Source organism: Truncatella angustata (assembly GCF_020726525.1).
Source record: "Truncatella angustata strain MPI-SDFR-AT-0073 chromosome Unknown BKA67scaffold_9, whole genome shotgun sequence".
Classification (NCBI taxonomy): domain Eukaryota; kingdom Fungi; phylum Ascomycota; class Sordariomycetes; order Amphisphaeriales; family Sporocadaceae; genus Truncatella; species Truncatella angustata.
Genome location: NW_025763389.1, coordinates 1,810,187 through 1,834,677, shown reverse-complemented (window position 1 = coordinate 1,834,677; position 24,491 = coordinate 1,810,187). Strand labels below are relative to the sequence as shown.

General features: G+C 47.9%; 7 protein-coding genes across 7 annotated transcripts; 4 read left to right on the top strand and 3 right to left on the bottom strand.

The window, feature by feature from the left end:
- Positions 1-2,980: 2,980 nt before the first annotated feature.
- Positions 2,981-4,926, top strand: BKA67DRAFT_684612 (FAD binding domain-containing protein; the record flags this gene model as incomplete). The annotated part of the gene is made up of 6 exons (XM_046108999.1): positions 2,981-3,160; positions 3,216-3,348; positions 3,414-3,716; positions 3,787-4,067; positions 4,144-4,349; positions 4,431-4,926. Exons 1-6 carry the CDS (start codon positions 3,071-3,073, stop codon positions 4,924-4,926), a joined length of 1,509 nt encoding a protein of 502 aa, XP_045953598.1. The 5' UTR covers positions 2,981-3,070.
- A 721-nt stretch (positions 4,927-5,647) lies between these two features.
- On the top strand, positions 5,648-6,217 carry BKA67DRAFT_540542 (uncharacterized protein; the record flags this gene model as incomplete). Its single annotated transcript, XM_046100790.1, has 2 exons — positions 5,648-5,973; positions 6,091-6,217. 2 exons carry the CDS (start codon positions 5,648-5,650, stop codon positions 6,215-6,217), a joined length of 453 nt encoding a protein of 150 aa, XP_045953597.1.
- A 359-nt stretch (positions 6,218-6,576) lies between these two features.
- Positions 6,577-7,221, bottom strand: BKA67DRAFT_663430 (uncharacterized protein; the record flags this gene model as incomplete). The annotated part of the gene is made up of 1 exon (XM_046108180.1): positions 6,577-7,221. The coding sequence occupies one exon, from the start codon at positions 7,219-7,221 to the stop codon at positions 6,577-6,579; it is 645 nt and encodes a 214-aa protein (XP_045953596.1).
- Positions 7,222-8,018: 797 nt separating this feature from the next.
- Positions 8,019-11,298, bottom strand: BKA67DRAFT_581599 (family 3 glycoside hydrolase). The gene is made up of 3 exons (XM_046103925.1): positions 10,987-11,298; positions 10,823-10,891; positions 8,019-10,771 (listed from the first exon to the last, which is right to left on the bottom strand). Exons 1-3 carry the CDS (start codon positions 11,038-11,040, stop codon positions 8,381-8,383), a joined length of 2,514 nt encoding a protein of 837 aa, XP_045953595.1. The 5' UTR covers positions 11,041-11,298; the 3' UTR covers positions 8,019-8,380.
- Positions 11,299-12,123: 825 nt separating this feature from the next.
- Positions 12,124-12,686, bottom strand: BKA67DRAFT_663428 (uncharacterized protein; the record flags this gene model as incomplete). Its single annotated transcript, XM_046108179.1, has 2 exons — positions 12,124-12,473; positions 12,575-12,686. 2 exons carry the CDS (start codon positions 12,684-12,686, stop codon positions 12,124-12,126), a joined length of 462 nt encoding a protein of 153 aa, XP_045953594.1.
- Positions 12,687-18,092: 5,406 nt separating this feature from the next.
- Positions 18,093-19,117, top strand: BKA67DRAFT_581593 (uncharacterized protein). The gene is made up of 3 exons (XM_046103924.1): positions 18,093-18,351; positions 18,407-18,514; positions 18,571-19,117. The coding sequence occupies exons 1-3, from the start codon at positions 18,265-18,267 to the stop codon at positions 18,808-18,810; spliced, it is 435 nt and encodes a 144-aa protein (XP_045953593.1). The 5' UTR covers positions 18,093-18,264; the 3' UTR covers positions 18,811-19,117.
- Positions 19,118-19,879: 762 nt separating this feature from the next.
- Positions 19,880-24,187, top strand: BKA67DRAFT_650261 (uncharacterized protein). Its single transcript, XM_046106044.1, has 3 exons — positions 19,880-20,326; positions 20,388-22,227; positions 22,882-24,187. Exons 1-3 carry the CDS (start codon positions 20,163-20,165, stop codon positions 23,962-23,964), a joined length of 3,087 nt encoding a protein of 1,028 aa, XP_045953592.1. The 5' UTR covers positions 19,880-20,162; the 3' UTR covers positions 23,965-24,187.
- Positions 24,188-24,491: the final 304 nt, after the last annotated feature.

The following is a 24,491-nucleotide window of genomic DNA, read 5'->3' as shown; positions in this document are numbered from 1 at the left end:
GCGACAGCAGCAGGCAAGAAGATCAAGAAGAAGCCAGGCGATGAGCTCAGAAAGGGTCTGGCCACAACGATCACCGAGCTGCCCCCAATCTTGGTTGACCATGCGCTGAAGACCAATGGCTTCGACACGACCTCGCAACCTGCTGCTGTGCTGGAAAACGAAGAGCAACTCGACCACTTGTTACGCTCGCTCGAGGAGGCACGAAAGACAGTGGAGGACGTCACGAGCTCCGACACTTGTAAAGGTTACATCTTTGCTAAGAGGAGGCCCGATGCGCCCAAGACTGCGGCTGAACAGAAGGATGGCCAAGAGCGTTCTAGTGGGTTGCTCTATGAGGACTTTCACCCTTTCGTCCCCCAGCAATTCCGGGAGGACTCGCAATATGACGTGCTAGACTTCGACAACTACAATGCAATGGTCGACGAGTTCTTCTCCTCTATAGAAGGCCAGAAACTCGAGTCGAAGCTGTCCGAAAGAGAAGCTGCGGCAAAGAGGAAACTCGAAGCCGCAAGGGCTGATCAGGCCAAGAGAATTGAAGGATTGCAAGAAGCCCAGACATTGAACATGCGAAAAGCAGGCGCCATCCAAGCCAATGCTGAGAGAGTCCAAGAAGCCATGGACGCGGTCAACGGTCTCATTGCGCAAGGCATGGACTGGGTAGATATTGGTAAACTCATCGAGAGAGAACGGACACGAAACAACCCAGTCGCCGAAATCATCGCTTCACCTCTCAAGTTGTCTGAGAACGCAATTACTTTGCTACTTGGTGAGGCAGAGGTCAATGATGATGATGACGATGCATACGAAACCGATTCGGACTCGGACGATGACTTGCTTGGCTCGGCACCTTCGAAGAGAGTCGATGACAAGAGACTGTCCGTTGAAATAAATCTTGGTCTCTCGCCTTGGGCCAATGCGAGAGAATATTACGGAGAGAGGAAACAGGCTGTGGTGAAAGAACAGAAGACTGCGGCCCAGTCAGAAATTGCACTGAAGAATGCCGAGCAGAAGATTGCCATTGAACTCAAAAAGGGACTCAAGCAAGAAAAGCCGCTGCTACACCATGTTAGAAAGCAGATGTGGTTCGAGAAATTCATATGGTTTATTTCATCCGACGGATATTTGGTGTTAGGTGGCAAGGATGCTGCGCAAAATGAGATTATATATCGTCGTTACCTCAAGAAGGGTGACGTTTATGTCCACGCCGACCTTCACGGAGCGCCCTCTGTGGTTATCAAGAACAACCCGCAGACGCCAGACGCCCCCGTCCCACCATCCACACTCTCACAAGCAGGCCATCTTTCTGTTTGCGCTTCATCTGCTTGGGACTCAAAAGCTGGCATGGGAGCTTACTGGGTCAATGCAGATCAAGTGTCCAAATCAGCCCCGACTGGAGAGTTCCTACCTACAGGTAGCTTCATGATCCGCGGAAAGAAGAATTTCTTACCACCAGCACAACTCATCCTGGGTTTTGGAATCATGTTCAAAATTAGTGAAGAGAGCAAAGCCAAGCACATCAAGCACCGTCTTGGTACCGAATCCGGTAGACCCGCACCTTCAGCGACAGAGAACACAACAGACCTTGAGGACGATAGGATTGCAGCTCATGACGAGGACAGCGATATCGGAGATTACACGGAGCCCGAGGATGACGCCGCTGATGAGCAGGACAACGATCATGAGGACAGAGCGAATCCTTTACAGTTTGCTGGAAACGATGGCCAAGAGCTCGAAGCCGATGAAGAGCCTGCGCCCACTGAAGAGCTAGACAAGCTAGACATCAAAGAGCCTCAGTCAGCCGAAACACCTGCAGTAGACGAAGAAAGAAAAGACGAAGACGAAGGAAATGGCGCTGAAGACGAGTCCGAAGATGAGCAAGACACCAGACCATCGGCCACATACACTCCTGCAACAACCTCCGGCACAGCAACCCCCCAGGCTCACAAGCAGAAGAAGCAGCAGCCAAAGCGTGGCCAGAAAGGCAAAGCGAAGAAGATTGCTGCCAAGTACAAGGATCAGGATGACGAAGACCGCGAGGCTATCGAAGTACTTATCGGCGCCAGTGCTGGTCAAAAGAGAGCGGAGGCTGAGGCTAAAGCCAAAGCAGAACGCGAGGCGGCCCAAGCACTTGCTAAGGAACGTCGTCGCGCACAGCACCAGAAGCAGCAACGCGAGACCGCCGAGCATGAAGAAGTCCGCAAAATGATGCTCGAAGAGGGCGTTGATGTCCTTGAGCCAGATGAAGCGGAGAAGGCTACACCTCTGGATAGTCTGGTCGGTACGCCGTTGGTTGGCGATGAGATCTTGGAAGCAGTGGTCGTCTGCGGTCCCTATTCTGCGCTAGGAAAGCTCAAGTATAAAGTCAAGCTACAGCCAGGGGCGCAGAAGAAGGGCAAGGCTGTCAAGGAAGTCTTGGAAGGCTGGAAGGCCGTCAGCGCGAAGAAAGGCGTCTTGGACGAAAACAGCCAGGACAAAGAGCGCATGTGGCCAAGGGAAGTGGAGCTCATCAAGAGTCTCAAGGCTGAGGAGGCGGTCAATACTATTCCTGTGGGAAAGGTGAGAGTCATGGTCGTTGGTGGGAGTTCAGGAGGCGGCGGTGGTGGCGATAAGGGGAAGGGTGGAAAGGGTGGAAAGGGTAAGAAGAGGTAATTGTAGTGATGGTGGCAGACAGCTTAGAAAGCGAATTGGATACCACAATACTTTCCATACGCATTTTGGCAGTAGCACAGTGACGGTCTGTATTGCATGGCACTATTTCACCAGGACTTTCATTACTAAGGATCCCTATCCACAACTGTAGGAAGCAATTATTGATTGCGTAGCACGAGAGATTTCCCAGACTTGGGAGCCCAGCACCGGCTTTACATGCGGAAATGTATACGAGAGTCGCAGGGGCCTGAGTCCAAGCAGATGCACCGAATCGCAATCCTGCACGGATTCCACCACTCACCAATAGCCAAGGAAGACTGCATTGCATATATTGCCATCGACGTGGTTTTCAGTTGAAGCCATCATTCCCCTCCCTTTGAACACTTGGTCATCTCTTTATTCAACCACTACCTTCTCCAAAATGGCTCTTCCTAGTACTTTACTGGCTGTCGCAGCGGCATTTCTCATGACAGCGGCATCACAGGCCCAGAATCTCACGGGCTTCAAGGGCGTAAGCATGATACCTCCCCCCGCAACGTTTTATTTGCTAATTCGCCAGCGCACAGTGTGATGCGCTGATCGCAGCTGGACTGAGCGATCGCGTATACGTATCCACGGACGCTGAGTACGGCGAGACCATCAAGTCGTACTGGTCCGGCACGGTCCAGGCTCTAGAGCCATGGTGCATAGTCAAGCCAGGTAGGCAATTCTCTCCGTCGAAGACTAGGAAAGAAAGGTTTTTGATTGAGACTGGCTTGGCACAGTCTCGACCGAAGAGGTATCTCGCGCTGTCGCGGCGCTCTCCGGCGTCAGTCCAGCCGGCAACTGGGACGTTGCTCTGCGCAGTGGCGGCCACAGCAGCTGGCCATCCAACAATGTCGCGCGCGGCGTGACGATTGATTTGAGCTATATCAACGCCACTGTCTTCAGAGAAGAAGAAGGTGGCGGTATCGCCTCGATTGGCACTGGTGCGAGGTGGGCATCCGTCTTTGCAGAAGTCGAAAGATATGGCCGCTCGGTGACGGGAGGGCGCGAGGGCAATGTCGGTGTCGGTGGATTATTGCTTGGTCAGTGAGCATGATTTATATCTATCCGATAACACGAAGAGGTCAACGCTGATTTGCATCTAACGTAAAGGCGGTGGTGTGTCCTTCTATTCCGGCAAGCGCGGATTCGCATGCGACGATGTCGTTAACTACGAAGTCGTCCTTGCCGATGGGTCGGTCGTGCAAGCTAGCGACAAAGAGAACCCGAATCTCTTCAAGGCACTCAAAGGCGGGGGCAATAACTTTGGCGTGGTGACACGCTTCGATATGCGAGCGTTTGAGCAGGGCAACCTGTATGGTGGTTTGCTTGTCTACGCTTACGACAAAAGGGCGGCCGTCTTCAACCAGTTTGTGAGGCTGATTGATATCAATGTCGATGCAAGTTTAATCTTCGCGATGCGACAAGTCCTGTGTGAAGCAAGTAACTAATGATTTCGAGTCGTTATAGCATCCAGAGGATACCGAACTGGTGACTCTCTCCTACACAAGCCCGGGACCTGCTCCAATGATCGCAATAGTGGCTATCAACACTGACGGCCATGAGAACTCTACCTCATTCGCACCTTTAACGGGTGTGGAAGCTGTGATTGATGAGCGAGGAGTCAAGAGTTATGGGAGGATCATTACAGATTACCAGACTGCTGGTGGCCGACGGTTAGTTTATTGCCAGAGCCGGGGCATACAGCCAAAAAGTCATCGTCCATCTTATGTGCTACGGCTAATTGTCTCATGTAGAAGTGTCTGGTTCTCATTCTGCTTCCAGAATGATATCGAAGTCATGAACCATGTAGCAGACGAATTCGTATCATTCATCGACAAGATGGAGAACCTCGTCCCCGGAACGAACTTCAGCCTCCACTCAACCTTCCAGCCACTCCCAAAGCATTATGTCAAGAATATTGCAAACAATGTGCTCGGCCTCGATCAATCTCTGGGGCATGACTCTATCATTTACTTGATCTGGATATCAGTTGACACTCTGGAGCAGGAGACGCTATTCTACAACAAGCTTGCTAGCATGACTGCGAAACTCGAAGCTGATATCGAGTCGCGAGGCGCAAGCACTTCTTGGAAGTATATGAACTACATCAACCCGTCTCAGGACCCGATTGCTACTTATGGAGAAACGAATGTGGCATACTTGAAGGAAGTAGCCGCGCAGTATGATCCCATCGGCTTTTTCCAAGACCGTGTGCCTGGAGGATTCAAGATAAGTAGGGTATGGACGTGATGCTCTTGTACAGTAAAGTCAAATAAACTCGGAGAATCGCTGCCGGTCGCGACTGGTCGGTTGAAGTCGCGCTCTTGTTCACTCATAGTATTGTCTTACTCACCCGTCTCAAGTCGCCGAGAATGAGACACTATAACATTGGGCAAATTAGTCACTTTCTGCTTTGGAGAATCACCAGACTACCTGGAATATTTCTATCAGCTAGTCAATCGCTACTGCTGAAAAAATGTAACACTCGGAGTTGTTCTGTCTTGGTGCCCTGTATGATTGTGTATTATATGTTGGGTTGTGATAAACTCCCAGAAAAACATCCTCTAGGGTAGTATGGGGAAAACACATTAGTTAGTTTTCCACCCTGCACAGTATCCTCAAATAGGTTATCGAATATGGCATATGTACATATGCGTGTAATCTTTCTTCAAGTTGCGCAAACTATGAGCGCGTCCCAATATATGCGCATTTCAGCCCACAGCAGCAACCTGCGCACTCAAGATGCTACATCAAGTTGATGCGCTACTCATCATAAGAACCAGTTATTGGATAGAATCCGACAAGACGATCGCAATAATTCAATATTGAATCCATTCTTCTCAGCCGTACATTCCTTCTTTGTGCAAGAGTTCATGGGGCGGGTTTGTTGTACCTTGTGGTGATAAACCTTTGGGCATCGAACATGACAAAGCATACTTGAAATTGATCACATACAAGGGTGTTTGTCACAATGAACGATATTTCAAACGTAAAACGCGCTTCGAGTCCGTCAAGGCCCCTGCCACCATCCGGATGCATATACGGCAGCATCGTGATCAAATGCAAACATCCACTTTTTACCCAAATGGCCACAACCCAGCCCGCGGAAGAGCACCAGATCGCACCATGCGTGATCTGTGCAATTCCCTGCAATGAAATCGAAGGCCGTCGGCCCATGTGCAGCAACTGCGCAGCTGATATGAAGAGGCGAAAGGAGAGGGTCATTGATCGAGTCCGGCACTCTACGCCGGTCGAGACTGGGCCTCAAAAGGATGGAACCATGAGCTACGAAAGCCAGTGAGTACCGCCAAATTCTACTTCAAGTGTGCTTTGGGGCCTATCATGGACACGACTAACGGGTTTTATCAGAAGCAGTCCGAAACGGTCGAGAGCAGGTAGCTATGACACGTATAGAAAGGGTAGACTGGAGTCGGACAACAGAAAAAGCCGGGATAAGGAAGCGATGAATCTAAAGAGGGCCAAAAGCAAGAAGGGGTCTAAACCAGGTTTCTGGGGGAGGTTTCTGCAAGGTCTACGCTGATATTTGCTTAGCAATGAGAACTTTTACAGTCGGAGGTTATGAACCAATCTCAATCTCATCGTTGGCGTTGAAGGCGTACGATTGTAGCACGGTATGGCTTACACACACGTTAGCTGTGACAGTATACCATATTTGACTGAGAGAAAATAACACTGAATGAGTCATGCACTTATTATATGGTAGGAAAAAATCCTATAACCTGAACAAAGCATATCTTAGGACGCGTAAAGCCGAATAATTCCATTCGTATAACGTTGGTACTAGTCTAGCTACAGGAAGCATGAAATTCAAACGAGCTCGTGCTTTAAGCGGATCACATCCAGCTTTGAGCCATCAAAAGAGCGATTGGCAGCTCAGTCTTAACTGTAAAGCCCATCCAGATCATCATCGGCATCATTATCGGCATTACCAGCGTTATCGACATCGTCATTGTTATCGCTAACGTCATCGACATCCATGGAACAGTCATAAAGAGGATCTTGATAGGGCACTAGCTCGGGTGTATCGCGGTTCGCATAGTAAGTATCAATGACTTTGGCCAGGGTGTGTTCTTCATTCACAGGTAATTCTAAGATGTCTATCTTGAAGTCACGCAGTGTTTTCTGGTTCCGCTCCGCACGAATATTCCTACGCTTTCGATTGTGTGCGGCGACAGCGCTCTCTGCATCAACTATAGCTTTATTGAATAACCTCAAAGAGACAGTGGCTATGCGAATCATCTCTTGTTGCGCTATCTCGAGAAGACTACCATAATCGGGCCCAAGGTCGTCATTAGATGGCGGATCTCCCCCTGTCAGTTGATGGGCTTCATGGACGGACAATGACCTCAAAGCGCCCACGAGGCTGTTTGCATTTCGGTCAAAACTATGGTGCACGGGGTTCAGATCAAGGGTTGGTACTCGTAGAAAGTAGGAGTCCCAATGATTTCCTGTGAAGTTAGGCTTGACAATGTCCACGGTTCCAGGTGTCACGCCCCCCTGCTTTACCATAGACACAACATCCATTTATATAGGCATAAACTGGTACAGTAGATCAAGGAGCCCACAAGTTTCGTTAACTTAAGTGATCTTGTGTGCATCATAATCCGTTGTATGATCGCAGATATAAGGCATGAGACGCTCAGGTTTGGTCCATGAAACATTCAAGGTTTGTGCCAGTGTCTCGCTCCGTCCAGTTCGATGAACCTCGGCAGGTCACCTCCGGTACAATGTTTACCATTTGCCATTATTACCAACAGCTTCTTTGAGAGGGATACATGCTTTACCTACAATTAATAGCATAATGTTCCCATTCTCAATGTCTTTTTTACCACATATTCAGTATATTAAAGTATGTCATGTCTCCCTGTCATGAAATTAGTTCTGTTCTATCAGCAGGCTGCTATCGTCCCATGTAGAAATACGAAGTTCTGGTAGATAGCGTGATGTGAACCAAGGACATCCAGAAATCGCGCCTGGCTCAAGAATAGTTGTCTCAAGTAGGGCCTTTCTGACGTAGAGGTTTTCCAGTCTTTAACGATTGAACCACTTGGATAGAGCTGGTTCTTTTTTCTCCCCTCTTGTACATGTACTGCGTGTATATTTCCCTGTAAGGCAGGAAGACGCCTGTGTAGCGAAATGGTTTTGACGAGGTCATTTTGGAACATATCTCAGCACAAGCTATGGATTCGGGGCACAAAGCGTTTGATTAAAGATAGAGTTGCATTCACTCAGATATCGAAACAATAGAGAGCTATACAGCGTGATTATTCAGACCAGCCAAAACTTGGCGCCGCTGGATGCGGTGTTAAATCGAGCATAGGGTCTGGACTAGTCTGAGACAAAGTGACAGGGCATCCACATGCAATGATGACCGTTGGCCACAAAGGTAAAAGGTAACAACAAAGCCGCCGAGTTGTTGTAATCATAGAGTTTAACTATTATCAAATTTTGGCATCCTGAAAACTTCAAATGCATTTAGACAATTTATAGCTCAAAAACATGATTAATACAGAAACGCTGTTATATTCGAAGCAAGTATAAACGGCCATGACCTCGTGCCACAGATCATAAAGCAATGGGTGCCAATCGCATTAAATACCATTCAAATCCGTTAGATAGACGCTACAATCAACAAGCATGCCAGCGCAATGCAAGACTTGGCTCATTGATATCGGAGAACTTCTCAGGGAGAAAATGTTAGCTCTTCCTCAACAGCGACCTTGACCGTTTGAATAATGTCCAAGGCTGAGTTGCCCACAGAAAAGTTATATTGTCCAGCCGGCACGACCCATTGGTTCTTTGACTCGTCGAAGAAGCCGAGGTCCCTTGCAGAGATGGACAGCTGAACAGTTTGCGTTTCATCGGGCTGGAGCCTAATCTTCTTGAAGGCAATGAGGCTCTTAATCGGATGCTCAACGCTAGTTTCGGAGTTGCCGCCATAGACCTGAACCAGCGTACCACCCTGCGTGCTGCCAGTGTTCGAAACATCGACGGTCACCGAGTACTCCGTCTCCGATTTTCGGGAGACACGCAGGTTAGCTGTCTCGAAAGAGGTGTACGACAAGCCATAACCAAAGGAAAAGTTGACCTTGTCAGCTCCAATGCGGTCATAATGGCGGTAACCCACGAAGACGCCCTCCTTGTACTCGACCTTCTGCTGGCCGTTCACGTACTCGCCAGGGAAATTGCCGAACGCGGGAGCATCCTCGAGTCGCTTAGGAAATGTCATTGGCAGACGACCTTCAGGGTTGACAGCGCCCGTCAAGACATCAGCAATGGAGTTGCCAACTTCCTGCCCTGGAAAGCCGGCATGCACCAACCCAGCGACCTGGTCCAGCCAAGGTAGTGCAATAGCGACGCCCGTTGAGTTGACCACGATGGTGTTAGGGTTTGCGGATGCGACAGCACTCACAAGTGCATCCTGCGTGCCTTGCCGAGGTAGATTGAAGGAAACTTGATCTTGACCTTCTGTCTCCCATTGGGGATCGTGACCAGTAAAAACGATAGCGTAGTCAGCGTCTTTGGCGATGGCAGATGCCTCACCTTGCAGATCAGCGTCATGTGCTGAAGCAAGTTGAAGACCAAGGCGAACACCAGGTCTTCCGTTGAGAATCTCCAAGCCAGGAACATCTATGGGTGGAAAGTTGCGAATCTTGATACGGTAGGTTGTTCCAGCAGTAAATGGGTGAGTGAACTGTTTCTCGGATATTGCGCCAAACAAGAATCCCATCGCATCTAAAAATGGCTTGGGCTGATCGTAAACCAGCTTCTCGTTGATATAAACCTGGGTTACACCAAGACCTGTGCAGCCCAAGTAATGAGAACCCGTCTCAGCGGGCGTGAAATCCCCGATGAGATCTACTATCTTGAAGAAGGTGGCTCGGCTTCCAATTGGAGACACATTGGATGATGGCTGACCGTTCTTGGTCTCTTCTACCGTGTTGGTGTCCTTGTTTAAGAGCTGCAACGTAAAACCTGGCTTTCCATCTAGTCCAATAATGGATCCGGCAGATGCGTCTTCGCCGACTGGCAGCAACAGGCGCTCTGTGTGCGCACCCTTGGCGAATACCAAATCTGTCGAGTCACCAAAGGCTTCTTTCAAAGCGTCCAAAGGTGCGATCTTATAATGTGCCTGGACACTTGCACTACCACCGCCATGCGCGAGAGGAGTCTTGGCAAGACCAATAACTGCGATCTTCTTGCCTTTGACCTTGTCTTTACTCAGGGGAAGTACTTTATTGTCGTTTTTGAGAAGAACGCATCCCTTCGCACCGGCCTCACGAATCAAGGCCTGGTGCTCTGGCTTGTTGATGGCCTTCTCTGGTGGAATTATGGGATCTTTGAATGCCTTAAGTCTGTTAATAAACTCAAGCACTGTTCGCGCTCTATCGTCAATTGTGCTCTCGGATACCTTGCCGTCCCTAATGGCAGAAATAACGTCAGGAATTTTTCGTTTGTTTGTAGGGCCCGGCATTTCCAGGTCCAAGCCCGCATTCAATGCTTCAGCGGTGGAGTTCGTGCCACCCCAATCGCTCATGGCGAGACCTTTCCAACCCCAGTCCCCGCGCAAGACTTTGAAGAGAAACATGTTTGAGTCACAGTGTTCGCCATTGAGGGAGTTGTAGGCGGTCATGATAGCCCATGGTTTCGCTTCTTTCACGGCTATTTCGAAGGGACGAAGGTAGATCTCCCGGAGTGCTCTCTCGCTGATCGTCTCATCTACTGACAGGCGTTCCGTCTCCTGCTCATTTGCAGCGAAGTGTTTGATGGTGGCAGCGACACCTTTTGATTGCACACCTTGAATGACTTGGGATGCGAGTTTCCCCGCCAACAAGGGATCTTCGCTGAAGCTCTCGAAGTTGCGTCCGCCTAGAGGGTGACGGTGGATGCATGTTGTTGGTGCTAGCAGACACCGAGCACCCTTACTCTGGGCCTCCTCGGCCAAGGCTTGGCCAATACGATTGGCGATGTCTAAGTCGAAGGTTGCTGCAACGTTGCTTGCTGCAGGAAAGCAGGCAGCCTTCGTGCCACCGGTAAAATCCGCCCCGCGAGCTCCATTAGGACCATCTGAACACTACGTAAAGTCAGATACCCATCGACATTGACATTCACAGTGGCCACAAACCTTGATGTGTGGTACCTTTCCAGGAATTGGTACTGTCTCCCAGAAGTTCTGACCTGCGAGAAGGGAGATCTTAGACATGAGTCAGCCAAATGACCAATGTTAACTCAATGTTTACTGAAGCTATCTCGATGCAGTCTGCATCACTGGACAAGGATAACACTTACCTTCTCTCCTAGGGTGAGAGAATTGAGTACTGCTTCGATGTCTGTCTTCTGCATCTTGATATATATTGGCGATGATGTCTACCCAATGAGCTGTTTGCTCGTAGTAAAGGGCCATGACGGATGTTTGTGTATTTATGGTCATTTGGGCATCAATCTCCTCGACTTACTCCGCCCGAGGCTTCTCCGGGACTACCTCAAATTGTTTTCAGAGCTCGTCAGCTGCATCTGAGACGACGTGACAAGCTCCAGCTAGTCTAGTGGACGTGATGATCCATAGTATCGTTCCCCGACTCCAAGACTGCCATCTTGAACCAATGAGGTGGGAGCATCTTGTCCGAGTATAAGCCGGTTCTATCTCCATTAGCCGAAGATTTGGCGGGTTCTCCGCAGTTTCTGCGACAGATCCACATTGTGGATGCTTCCATCATTTGTATTGTCAGAATGTTTGAAACCAAGCAGGTTCCTCACCAGGTAATACAGCGCTAGAACTCCAAGGCAAGAGGCATTATGCTATCCTGGCTGCCCGGCTTCTGACGTTCGAAGTAATGTGATTAACGACAAGTGTGCTAAAAGCAATTTAAGGGCAAACTCAGTGAGCATCTCAAAACTACTGGGGACGTCTTTTCTTTGCCTCAATTGTGCCTCTTTTCCGTCCATGCGCTACAGAAAAGTTATATTTTGCAGCCAAGCACCCTTGGGCTGGCCATTGACGGCGTTGGTAAGGGGTAAGGGGGGAGACTTGTTTTGTCTTGTATTTTTTCCTTTTTCAATTTTTTTCTTTTAATTCGATCATTGTACCATGGCAACGTCGATATCAGAGACAGTATGGTAGCAAAATTTGTTTCTCATTGATGAAGCTGTGATCCTTACTCCTGGTCACGACTCAATCCTTGGCCCTGACAACTAAAAGTCCTTTCGTGGCGCGACAATCATGCGAAGACAACTGCCTGTGGTGATTGCTTCTCCGTCCGCATAAGTTTGACACAGTGAGATCATCTACATGGCTATTGAAGTCTCTATTTCAAGAATATCATGCGACATATTCCAGAGGCAAACACCGGGTTGTCATTTGAGACGTCGTGTTTTAGTCCCAAATGGAAAGAAAAGTAAACATGCCACAGACATATTAGACATGACTCAGAGACTCCCCTTAGGTGATTGCTTATCACCTCCCGGTACCCCGTTTTTCTCTTCGAGTTTCACTCGCATTTTCCCAAAGTGGTTGATACTGAATGCACTGTCGACGAATTCGCGGACCCTCACAACTTTGCTACCATCATCGGTGAAGTAGAGCATCATGACATACTCGTTCTGATACGGTCCCACGACACTGTCAGCTGTTGAAGAGCACCATACCGCAACTTGCTTGCCGACTACATCCTCGAAAACTTCGTGCACAGTAACATGAAAGTTCTTGAATAGTGGCAATTGGGTTGTGAAGTATGCGCGGTATGTGGCGTTATCCATAGGTGGTTGTTTGAGGGATTCTAGACAAGAGTAAGCTAGAGCATATCATGGCGAGACATCAAGAACAAGTCCAATATGATAGCAACTGAATATCGTACGAGCGTCATGTCAAAAGACTTACTAGGCAGAATCTCATGGATGCAAGACTCGGCACGCCAGGCCATGATAGCATCGATGTGCCAATCATTGAAGCTCTGAATGGCATGTATCGCCCTTTCGCGCAAGCTAGTCATAATTCTTAAGGAGGCTTGGACTAATATGGCCGTCCTAGTATTTGGTTCAGAAATATAGATCGTTTCACTGCTTTTTGGAGAGCTTATTGCGAACTTGCAGAGTGATCAACACAAAAAGATTGCTTGGACTGATTGCTTGGGAGGGGTGGCCTTGGAGTGGAGTCAACTAAACTTAGGGCTTTTGTGATTGGCTCCAAGTGTCTAACCTTAGTACATATGAGGCAGGTGTTCATACTCAACCAAAAAAGGTTACTTGCTCGACTTGGGTTGAGCTTTTCACGGATCATTCGGTGCACACAGAATACGGAGTATAGTGTGACGGGACTGGGCTGGAATTCTTGGATGGTCACAGCGTTGCACGGCAACGGTAGAAGAAATAAGCATCATTACGAGCAAGTGGCTTGGCAGTGAAATATGTACCCAGATACATCTTTCCAAATACATAAACAAGACGGCGGTGTGGTTACGAGAGACATGTCTTCGCGACCGAATTTGGCAACAACATCAGTACTTGGATTGCCAGAACGGGATACTGGATCATTGAAGAGACTGCACAAGCTGACCAAATGAGCAAAAGTTGATGGCCGATGAGCTAAGCTCAAAGACGTTGATTATGGGCCATGCACAACAGCCGAGACAGTGTCGCAGCATGAACAATATGGGGTTCGGCTAGAATCGCAGAAGTACCATATACCAAGCTATACATCATAAGAAGACGATCCAAATTAGAGGTTTAGGAGCGGCCCACTGTAATGGGGGAATATAAATTCAAATCTCGCGACAATATGCAAAACTCATGTGATTGTGGCTTCAGCCGCAATTGTCTAAAAATTTTGGACTCGAGTATGGGAAATTGCGTAGTGGCTCACAGCAGACACGGATCACCGTTTTACATAGTAATTCTCAGGTCTGAAATTAGGAACTCAAGGTTGGGAGATGTGATAGTGGCTGAATATGCAGGTGTCTAGCCAAGCTTTATTGGTGTTACACAGCATTCGCACACATTTGCTAAACCCCGGGAGCAGAGCCATGCCAGTGTGAACTATGACAGCAACTGAGATAAGGTTTACACACCCCGGTTGGTTCTCAAACGGAACTAAAGCGTGATGTGGTGACAAGAACAGTCACAGTCGACCTGTGCAACGCTCCATACGGTGTCGCTGTTAGATTGTATGACTGCTTCGGCCCAGTAAAGGAACCGTCAGGCGTTTATGCAGCGGATGATATGGGCGCGTATCATTCTCTTAAAATTCTGCATCAAGGAGACGAAAGATGAAAAGGATCGATAGAGATAATGGCGTAGGCAGATCGTGAAATTCATGCCTGAACACAGCCGACAATTTCTTGAGGCCAGCCAGTCCTAGGTCACCATCAGCCGGAGGCAACGTCAATTGAGCATGTACGTGTCAATGCATGCAGTGTCATGCCGCGTCTTTACAGGCCCCCAAGCCGGCGGCAAGGAGACTGCATTGCATAAACATGCCAACAGCCGGCGACATACTTCTTTGCTTATATGGGAGGTCTCGGCAAGGTTATCATTATGATTCAAACTTAGAAGACATTTCTCATCTATATACTACATGAGCGCTAGCCAAAATGTTAGTGTCTGCAACAATCATATCAGGCTTGTAATAGCATGGCCAACCAGATTTTCATTATTATGTCCTATATTCCGCTGCGACAAATAGATGAAACAAGCAGCGCCACTACTTGTAGATTATTGAGGTATATGGACATTGCAAAGTCGGAGTATTTGAATACTATGCTGGTGGCCCCTGTTTTGCATTACAAGTCGTTCTATAATGGAAGTGCGTAACTCGGGCGACTTGGGGGCCAGGGCCCCCTGCAGCTTTGAGTCCAAACAATTGTTGGTTGGTTGGTTGTTTGTTTGGTGGGGGAAGTATTCTCAAAGAACATAAGAGATTGTACATTCGTATCCGTAACATACAGACGATCCAATATATTTTATCCGCACCATGAGGAGCGATTGGCAAACAAATCACATTCACACTGCTCTTGCCCACTAAACTGTCATCAGCGTGGCATTCCGAGCTGAGTGACCCTTGACAGCTGCAACTCATTGAAGAATCATTATAACATGAATGTGAGCCATTGCTTGGCTCTGATTTGGCTGCTGGATAGGGTCTTCATCATGTCAGAGGGGCTTGGAGATACGTTGCTAATTGGCATATTGAACCTAAATTTGGTCGCGCTAGTTTGCCAGTCAACCTAGAGTGATATTTCTTATAGGTTAGTAGAAAGATGTCGACGGTGTCCACGACATTAGATTGGTTACAACCCAGCCAATCTTTTTGTCTTGGACATTGAATAAATTCATTGCATGTTTCTACGCTGAACCCCTTCCTCGCATTGATCCGTTCCTGCTTTGCACTTTCGTACTGCTACCCGTAACAAACCAAGTCTGAGCAAGTGCATAGACGTAACAGCATCCCAAGTATTTCTGTACATAGCTCAACCGACCATCCGGATGTAACTCTGGGGGATCGGCGGGGGGTGATATGTAAGGACCTGTACGGGGCTGTTCGGGGCATAACGTTTTCCTGGTCTAGGATAGTTCATTTTCAGATCCTTGTTGGATTCCATGTGGATCAAAAAGGGTTCTCATGCGTTCAATTCGATGTGTGGCTGTGTAATGGATTAGAGTGGGTTTGGTAGGCCTCCAGACACTCGAAAGACATATGATTTGAACAGCATGATTGATGCATAACACAGTCGGTGATCAAATATAGGCCTACTGGTCGAGTGTGGTGTTGCGGTCAAGGAACAGAGCTCTCTTCTGTTCCACTGGAAGCTATCTAAAGTGGTTGTCTTAGGTGGGTACCTGAGAAGTCCGTTACGACAAATATCGTCCTGGCCTGACGATATTTAACCAAACATTTGAAATAAATGCAAAACGAAGGTGAATTTCTAGATACTGCTTCACCATAAGCGGATGCAGCCAAATGGTGCACACAGTGTTGCACCACATAAAGAAGAACACATAAGAATGAACCTTGGGGTCGATGGTTCCCTGTGGATTGCCAATATGAGTTGCTGCTATCCTACATTAGAAGATATAACATGACATTAAGTACTCAAAGGGTAATTCAAGGGTGTTTACTCTGTCAACTCACTGAAAAGTATCTATGAGCTTGATCGGTTTCGTTATGTTTCAGGCAGCAGATTATAATCTCCCACCTTCCATTTTGTTCAATGATAGACACATACAAGATCCATGTTGCTCATGATTATCCCCAAATCATATCAATCATCATAAAACAGCCAATATTAACGCCCGAAGATCTATATCATCAAATCAATGCATGCAAACCACAGCATCACGTTTTCTCGTCACGGCAGCAAACAGTTTGCCTTTTTATTACAGAGCTAAAATGGGACAATGCACTGGAGAGTGAAAGTATAAAACTATGCCGCTCCCAAATTTCTGCATAGCAGATACTTGAAGACATGGTTAGCAACATGAAAAGACGGCTTGCTACATATATTTTCTTTTCCAAGCTGAGGAGTGGAATCTGACACATGAATCCTCCTTGGGAGGAGTGGTCACTACTGTGTCATATATCAAGTATTCTTGGACAATGAACTCACATTCACGGTCAATGATATGAAACACATGAAACCTACTACGACTTTAAAGAGAGCAGTGCGCCACTGGCACGAGCATCGATTGCGCTTTAATGGGAAATGAGAAAAGCTGAAAATGTTAAATAGACCGAACGCTGCTACAAAGGTGAAATTAGTGTTTCTAGAAAAAGAAAGAAAGAAACCTCTGTAACATATGAGCTTAATTTGGCAACCGTGTGCTATTCCCAAGAACATGTCATGCGGCAACTTTAACATCTATACAAACGCAACGATACCATGTATCCACAATAAGCTAGTCTACCTGCAGTTCCACTATTTTGATGAAGATAAAAGAAAGCCACCTACGGATCCGTACCTGTTTTCTAATATGACTGCTTTTTCCGATTGGTCGCCATGCAACAGGGGTGACAGGGCGTCGAGCTGCATATGCTGACAAGGCTACGTCCCGACATCTTGGGAGGCACAAGTACCGTATCGATGGCACAAATTTTAACGTTCACGGTAGTATGACCACATTGTCGGGAATAATTTAAGCATGGCATGTAACTACATATGTACGACCATGGGTTGTGTGGGGCCAGTAAGGACGAGCCATTTGCCTGCTGTACATTCGTGTATATGAAGCCTTGGCGAATGCCTTTTGGAAGGATTTAAGTATAAAATTCATATTCGCCCATGTGTTATGAGACTCGTTGACTGCTAGATCTCGTACGGCGGAGAGCCGGAATGAAAGCGACAAGTGGTGCAGGTTGTTCACATATCTGATATTGATTATAACACAATACAAATGAAGTTCACAGCTATACATTATCGCATACACAACTTGGCGTGGCTTAGCTCTGCGCCCGTTCTCAGGTAAGCGAACCAATCTCATGCTGTTGTGAAACATTGGACCTGAAGTCTCAGAGCACTTGACTTACTGACAGTGAGCCATGATTACCCATTCTGGTTTGCGACCTTGGATTTCATGAAGTGTCAGAGGGTGGGAATCAATGTATTGACAAAGACTCTGATGCCTTGACTTTGCCGATTACGAAATGCCACTATTGACGTAGATCAAACAAGCCGCTCATCAGCCCCATACGTTGGAAGAAAAGTATCGGTGTAGGCTACACTACTAGTAGAAAGTATTGCGGATCTACTACAATATAGTTTGTAGCTACCAAGGCCTATTGCAAGTCGTAGAAGTCACTTTTTCGCATTGAAAGAGCCCTGTCAAACATACCCCACCAAAGCTTGACCCTTGCAACGATTTTCGATTGAAGCGTCCTAGCCGCTGTTCTTCGCGCGTCACTCTGCCCCTCCACCATTACTGGCTCTATCCATGTCCCTCGAAGCTGATTGGTCCATATGAGCATTGCCACGGCAACACTTGTCAAATCTCGAACTGTTCCGTCACAATCCCACAATCCAAGATGGACCTTAAAGTTCACCTCCTGACTTTGGCAAAGCTTTGGATATTCGCGTAGAAATAATGCAAACCTTTTAGTAATTTCTTGCACTGACGAATCGTCCGATTGGTGAGACAGGCGCCGACTTAGCTTAGCTGAGAGAACCTGAATATGATAGGGGCCGTATGATAGATAGTTGCCCCTTCTACCCACTTCCGTCACCACAAGTATATAGTACGGTTGTTACCTGGCAACAAGACGAGTATACACAAGTATTAGATACTACAACTATGGAAGATCCTTCCGAATAGGGGCGTCTTTGTCACGTAGACTATGACATAGAAGATTGCATCGTTCTAAAAGACCTTGTCGTCCGCAGAGACCGAAACATCTGTCCGAGTCGTCTATATAAAGGGTCCAAAATGGCTGTAAGGTTACTTTGAAGGCCTTTTTCCCTTCTGTCATATAGATACAAGCTCATCCCAAACATATATCGATCATAAACTCAAGCAGGCCCACTCCGAAGCTCCATCTACAGTCAGACTCTTCAACTCTCAGCTTACACGTTCTGAACCACCAACATGCTCGTAAAGACTTACATCGTGGCCTTGACCCTCGGAGCGAGCTGTCTTGCAGCCCCCGTACCAACTCCCACATCCTGCTCAGGGGTGAGTCTGTTATCGACCGAAAGTTTACAAATAGTAACTAACAACAATCTTATAGACCACTGCACGTCGAGGATACGGTCTTATCTGCACTGGACCTGCTGCTTCGAAACGAATTGAAGAGCCAGTACCAGTGGCAGTGGCGGAGCCCGAATCGGATTCCAAGGTGAGACATTTGTTTTGAGCTTGAAATTATGCTGGATCGCTAATATAGATTATCAGACATCTGCTCGGGGCTACGGTTTGATCCTGACATCAGAAAAGGATGCAGAGGGAACAGCGCTATCTGATCGGGGTTATGGTTTAATCTTGCCTTCGGAACAGAGTGCAAAGGTAGTAGCGCCACACCAGGACTTACCCGGCGTCGGGACTAATCATCTTGGTCAGGAGTCTACACAACCGGAAATTCTTACGAAAAGGACAGGCATGGGCCTCATCACATCTGGAAGCGACGATGCATGAAAACGGCTCTAAGGAAATCAAGACGATTGGGTTCGACTTTAGACGTGTTAAAAGAGGCTAAGTTGGGAATTCGGGATCCTGACTAGCATATGGTTTCACAACCAATAGGCGTTCCGGACAATGGGTTATTTTCTCATGAGCAATGAACAAGGCCACGGTTTTTTGGGCTCACCTTCTCCTGCATCTTTTGCATCTTCTGCATTTTTCATTTTTCTGTCCTGGCATTTGCTGTTACCTCCATTTATTAATCGGCAACTAGTTCACAATGCTATACATGTCGAATTATTAGTCTATGCTCAGAATGCCTGTTACTGTACATGGATACGTCAGTGCATTGCATGCAGATTAGAATCGTGCGTTGCAGATTTCGTGTGTGCAGGGTGTCAGGGGTCGTATTTTTATTTTATTTTATCTCAGTGCCCGGGCTCACAATGGCTTACTACCCCCTCCCCCCCAACTTCCCCCCAACTTCCTACTATGTATCTATCTAACGATAGGGACTCTCACCGGCCCATTTCACCCCTGGAACTAACCATAAACGCTTGAAGTTATGAACTTACTCTATAAGATGCAACTCAAGCGTTCGGAGCCGAATCTTGAAATCTCGATTAACACGGACTTTGTTCGTCTGTGAGCTTAGCATATTTCACGTAAAGCCCGCCCCTGCAACACTGCATTATTATTGTTATTGTTATTACTGACGCCAGGCACTGCGCAACGCAGCGAAAGAGCTCTTCCAAGTAAAATAAAAGAAGCTCAGAGCCACCGGGGGGGGGGGGGGGGGGGGGGGGGTTATATTAGCAAGAACTTCTGGGTGGTTGTTAGTAGGACTGCATTATGGAATGGTGTGCCTGAGCACTCACTCAGCCACAGTGTCGATCCAAGCTCAAGACCAGAGGGGCCAATGAGCCACGGCCCGAAGACAGTTTGGGCTGAAATTAAGTGATTGTGAAGTGTGAAGTGCCAAGCGTAGATCATTGCCTTAATTCTAGAGTTGAATCGTTCAGTCAGCCACAACTGGAAGATTATGAGCAAGGAACGGAGAGCGGTTAAGTCACCTGATTTTTGGAACAGGCCAATCAATTGGATTGTAACACTCCAAGCTGCATGGCGCCCATTCTAAATCAAGACTAGTATCATCATCGTCTGGGGCCGCCCAAGATTATACAGGGATCCAATTGGCCTTATCGATGTGGTTGACATGGCCCCCATGGTTGAAACCAGCACACCACCAACACTCCCGTCCACGCCGGTTCTCTCAGCTTCGCCGGTCATGTCATCTCTTTTCCTCATCAATCAGCCTTTGAGAGCCCAAAACTGCACCCACAGTTATCTTGACTAAAATCTTGACGATGGAGCAGCAACCGTTCATGGCGGCGGCGCCAAAACCGAGAATTCCATGGGCTAAGCCTGAAGATTGGGACAAGTATCAGAACACCATAACGGCACTCTTCATGTGTCACTCACTTCCAGTTGTGATGCGCGTAATGCGCGATGAACATCAGTTTAATGCGACGTAAGCGCGGTTCCTGCGGCAATATTGCCGCGCCTCAGACACATATTGACATATAATGCAGCGCCAAAATGTTTCAAACGCAAATTTACCAAAAATGGGGACTACGTAAAACCAAGCCAGGAGAGGCAAAGAAGCAGGCGAAGGAGAAAGCAAACAAGAGGCGACGCGAAGAATCAGAAGAGGTTGAAAGTGCCGCATCCTCCTCACGATCTCACGAGCTTCCTACAGCAGATAACTTCAGTATCTCCGGCAAGAGTGCTGTGTCTCATTCATCAGATAGGACTGCTCCAAACCAAACCCCCCAAGCCATGCCACGTTCGTGGGCAGCAAATCAGAACAATCTGACCAAACCCGCGAGGAACGCTGTTGATCCACAGGCCGTGGTTGATCGGGACAGGCTCGACTCGACTGAGGCACCCTCCGACTCACAATGGCCAATCCCACATGCTTGGAAGGATTTCCTCAACAAAGGGCAAGTACCTCTCCAGCATCTCGAGGATGAGCATGATTACACAAATACCCTCATTGAACCTGAATCTCAAATCGAGAGTCAACAGTTTACCTCCGAATTCTCACGCCTTCCGAGACAGCTGGTTCCGAAAGACGACTGGATGGAAACTGTTATGACACTGACACCGCCAAGGTCAAAATACTCAGATCCATTTGCGAATTCTGGTTCATCAAATTCTTCGGACTCTTCCCACACTTCGGCCAGCCCCTCTTCGAGGGACCACAAACGTCCCAGACATTTGTCTGCGTTTGATGTGCCGTCAGGATTCCCCCGACATTTGTCATCTCCAGATACTCTGCTGCGGCCTGAAAAGTCCATGTTTTTCGCGAGGCATTTTATATCTACTACCTTTTCGACAGGACTGTGGGCTTTGTCGCAGACAACTGACTCGTCCTTCTTCGACATGGAATGTAGCAAGCTCGAAAAGTGGTACAATGACTTCAACCCTGCTTTTGAGTTTCTTAGAGAGAAGAAAGTGAAAAGAGCATTCCGCGTTTTGAAGCAATGCTTTGACAATACGAAAGCCATCATCGAACCCCAGGACCCTCGAGTGATGATTTATGTAATCCAACAGGTTATCCGTTGCATGTACTATGATACCCTAGGACGGAACCTCGCACAGACACTTCTCAAGTACATCACTGGATTGTGTCAAGTTATATTCGGTCGAAAACACCCTCTGTACGTCATACTTAGCCATTTGGCTTGCACTGACGTATTTGAGTTCGGGCAGAACATTCGGCCATTTATGGATTGTTACTTCGATCATCTGGAGCCTTTCCTAGAGCAGTCGACCAATGCTTTTGGACATATTACCGAGATGCGGGGCTTGACTGTTAGTCTCATGGAAGGGACTGGCATGATGGGAGTATACGAAGCTAAACCGATTCTTGAGAAACTCGTAGGCAAAGCTGATGAGCTTGGCTTGTCGAGCTTGCACTTGAGAGTTGAGACGGCTGCTATCTTGCACCGGAACCGCTTTTTCGACGAAGCGTTAGAGTTACTTACAGGTGTCCGTGAGCAAGCAGAGTTAAACAATGCCCCATACGAGTTGATGTATGCGGGGATTGTAATGATGCTAACGCTGCGGAAGATGGGAGACAAAGAAGGGGCTATTCGGGTGGGCTATGAGATGGAATCCTACCTGATGAGGCCTGTACAAGTTAGTGGACCTGGGTTAGAAATGTCCATGTCTGTCAGGCAATATATAGGATCAAGGCAGAGTAGTTTCCTCTTGGTCTTAGGGAAATTGGAGAAGGAACTGCGTGATGTAGGACGGATACAGGAAGCGGATCAAGTCTTAGCCAGGTTGGATCGTGGAATTATTGCTGAATATGGCGTTAATGAGGATTACGCTGTCGCCGGAGGTGACGAGGACTCAGTTGCAGAAGTGAGTTCTATGGCGCGGGGGTGTTGATTGAATTGTATATATATCACGAGTTACGGATCAAACCAAGATACCCAATGATTATCGGCTCGTTCTGTGTTGAAGATCGATTGTCCGTCCATGTGGGTAGTGTCGCCTTTTTGATCGAGTTGTGGAAATGTGCAAGTGCTTGTAGTGTCAGCATGGTGGCACAACCTTATCCGATCATTGATCAAATACCTCGCTTGAAGAAGAGAGGAGAGAGGTTGCGAACGCACAACAAGAATGGAGAAAACGCAAAATCGTGCAGGGAGGCAAATTGTTATATCTAGTCTACGTGGGTGGTATTCCTGCAGAAACACCAGTTTGCCGCTGGCGTTCTGACAAGGTTCTGGCGTTGTTTCTGAGCGCAGCGCCAGGCAGACCCATGCAGGTCCTTGCAGATACTTGATGCCCAGGTTGTGGACATGCCCCCACCAGTCAATCTGCAGCACCATTAACTAAACGCTAAAACGCTAAAACGCACCTGCCTCCTTGCCTACTAAGTACTGTACACACAATACCTCGCAACCTCATGCCAAATGCCGCACTACTACTCCGTATGTACGCACGATTTTTTGACGTCCTGGAAACATTTCAGTGTCATCCTTTCTCTCGTCATCAAAACCCCTGTGTTAGTACACGGAGAATCCGAGCAGCATGCCACTCGGGAACTACCTCAATCAACTCAAGGCCAAGGCCGAGGAGCTGAACAGGAAACACAATCTGGGTATCCCAATCCGTCAAAGCAACCCTTCACAGGGGAATGCCCAGTATGCACATCAGAGTTACCCCGGTCACCAGCAACCACACTACCAAGCGCAGTGGTACTTTGAGGAGCCGCAGCCCAATCACTACAAGCAGCCACCGCCCGTGCCCATGCATTCTCATCCCAGTGGTAACCAGCAGTCTGGTCCACAAGTTTACTGGCACATGAGTACCAATGCCCCAGTAGGCCAGGACTTCGAGCAGAAGCAGGGCCACGGCGAGCCATATGGATGGGGCAACAACGAGCTGGAGAACTACACGGCTTCCCCAGAAAACAGCTTTTATACATCCGATGGCAAGCTGATCTTGCGTGCCATCGCGCGTCCGGGGCACCGGGACCTGGAGGCTCGCTTCACGTCAGCGCGTTTAGTGACGCGTCAGACGCTGTCACGGCCCAAGGGTTGTTTAACCGCGTGGCTGACTATGCCCGCGGCTGAGGGCATATGGCCCGCGTTCTGGATGCTGCCACGCGAGCCGTTCCACTGGCCCGATGAGGGCGAGGTAGACATTGCCGAGAGTTGGAATGGCGAAGTGGACAACCACTCCTGTCTGCATTGGGGCTTCTACAATGGTGAGGATGCTCAGAAACATCTCGTCCGGAAGACCCCGATACCGGACAAAGCGCACCGTGCTGTGCGCTTTGACTTCGTCTGGAATTGTGAGGCTGTACGCAACAACGAGGATGGTAAGAGTGCTGGTGGTGGAAGGTTGATGTGGCTGATCGACGGGCGGCCAGTTATGAAGAACCTCATGCCTGCTGGTACGCGACGTATTGAGGACTGGTGCGTGCTGTTAAATGTTGCCATGGGAGGGACTGTCTGCCAGGGAAAGATCCCCAGAGAAGGTATATATGATCTTGTTGTGCACAGCTTGCAGATGAGCGACGAGTTGGATGGTGGCTGGGCCAGGTTCGAACATGAGTGGCACGGCTGTCCCGATGGAGCCGTGATGTAAACATTTGACACAGCGGCCACTTCAGTTCAGATTCGATACCTGCTTCCTATAATGAATTAGATGATCAACTGCAGAGTTTCAAGAGCCTGTACGCAACGTCGGCCATGTCTGTCAGTCTACCGGACGTGTTACCAAGACATAACGTACAGTACAACATTCTGTTTATCTATTCTGTATATTCCATAAGCAAAAGTATGAAACACCATCCTATTCCTTCACCCTCAAAGTATGCCGTTCAACCTCTCCAAACTATGCTGTTTCGTTCTAGCCGTGTTTTAAAATTGTCCATCCCAGTAGAAGAAATACCCAAAATTCTTTTTTAATATTAATTTAATTATTGTAAAAGGCAATATAGTACTTAAATGGATAAGAATTTCTATCACTAACTGAAGTAGTGCGTCACAGTCTACACAAGGGAGCGCCAAGAGTATACCGAACGCGCAGCCAACTTTAAAATAGATGCATCGCTTTTCTGGTCATTTACTGCAAAAGTAATTTAATGCATCACACTCAAGAACCAACAACCG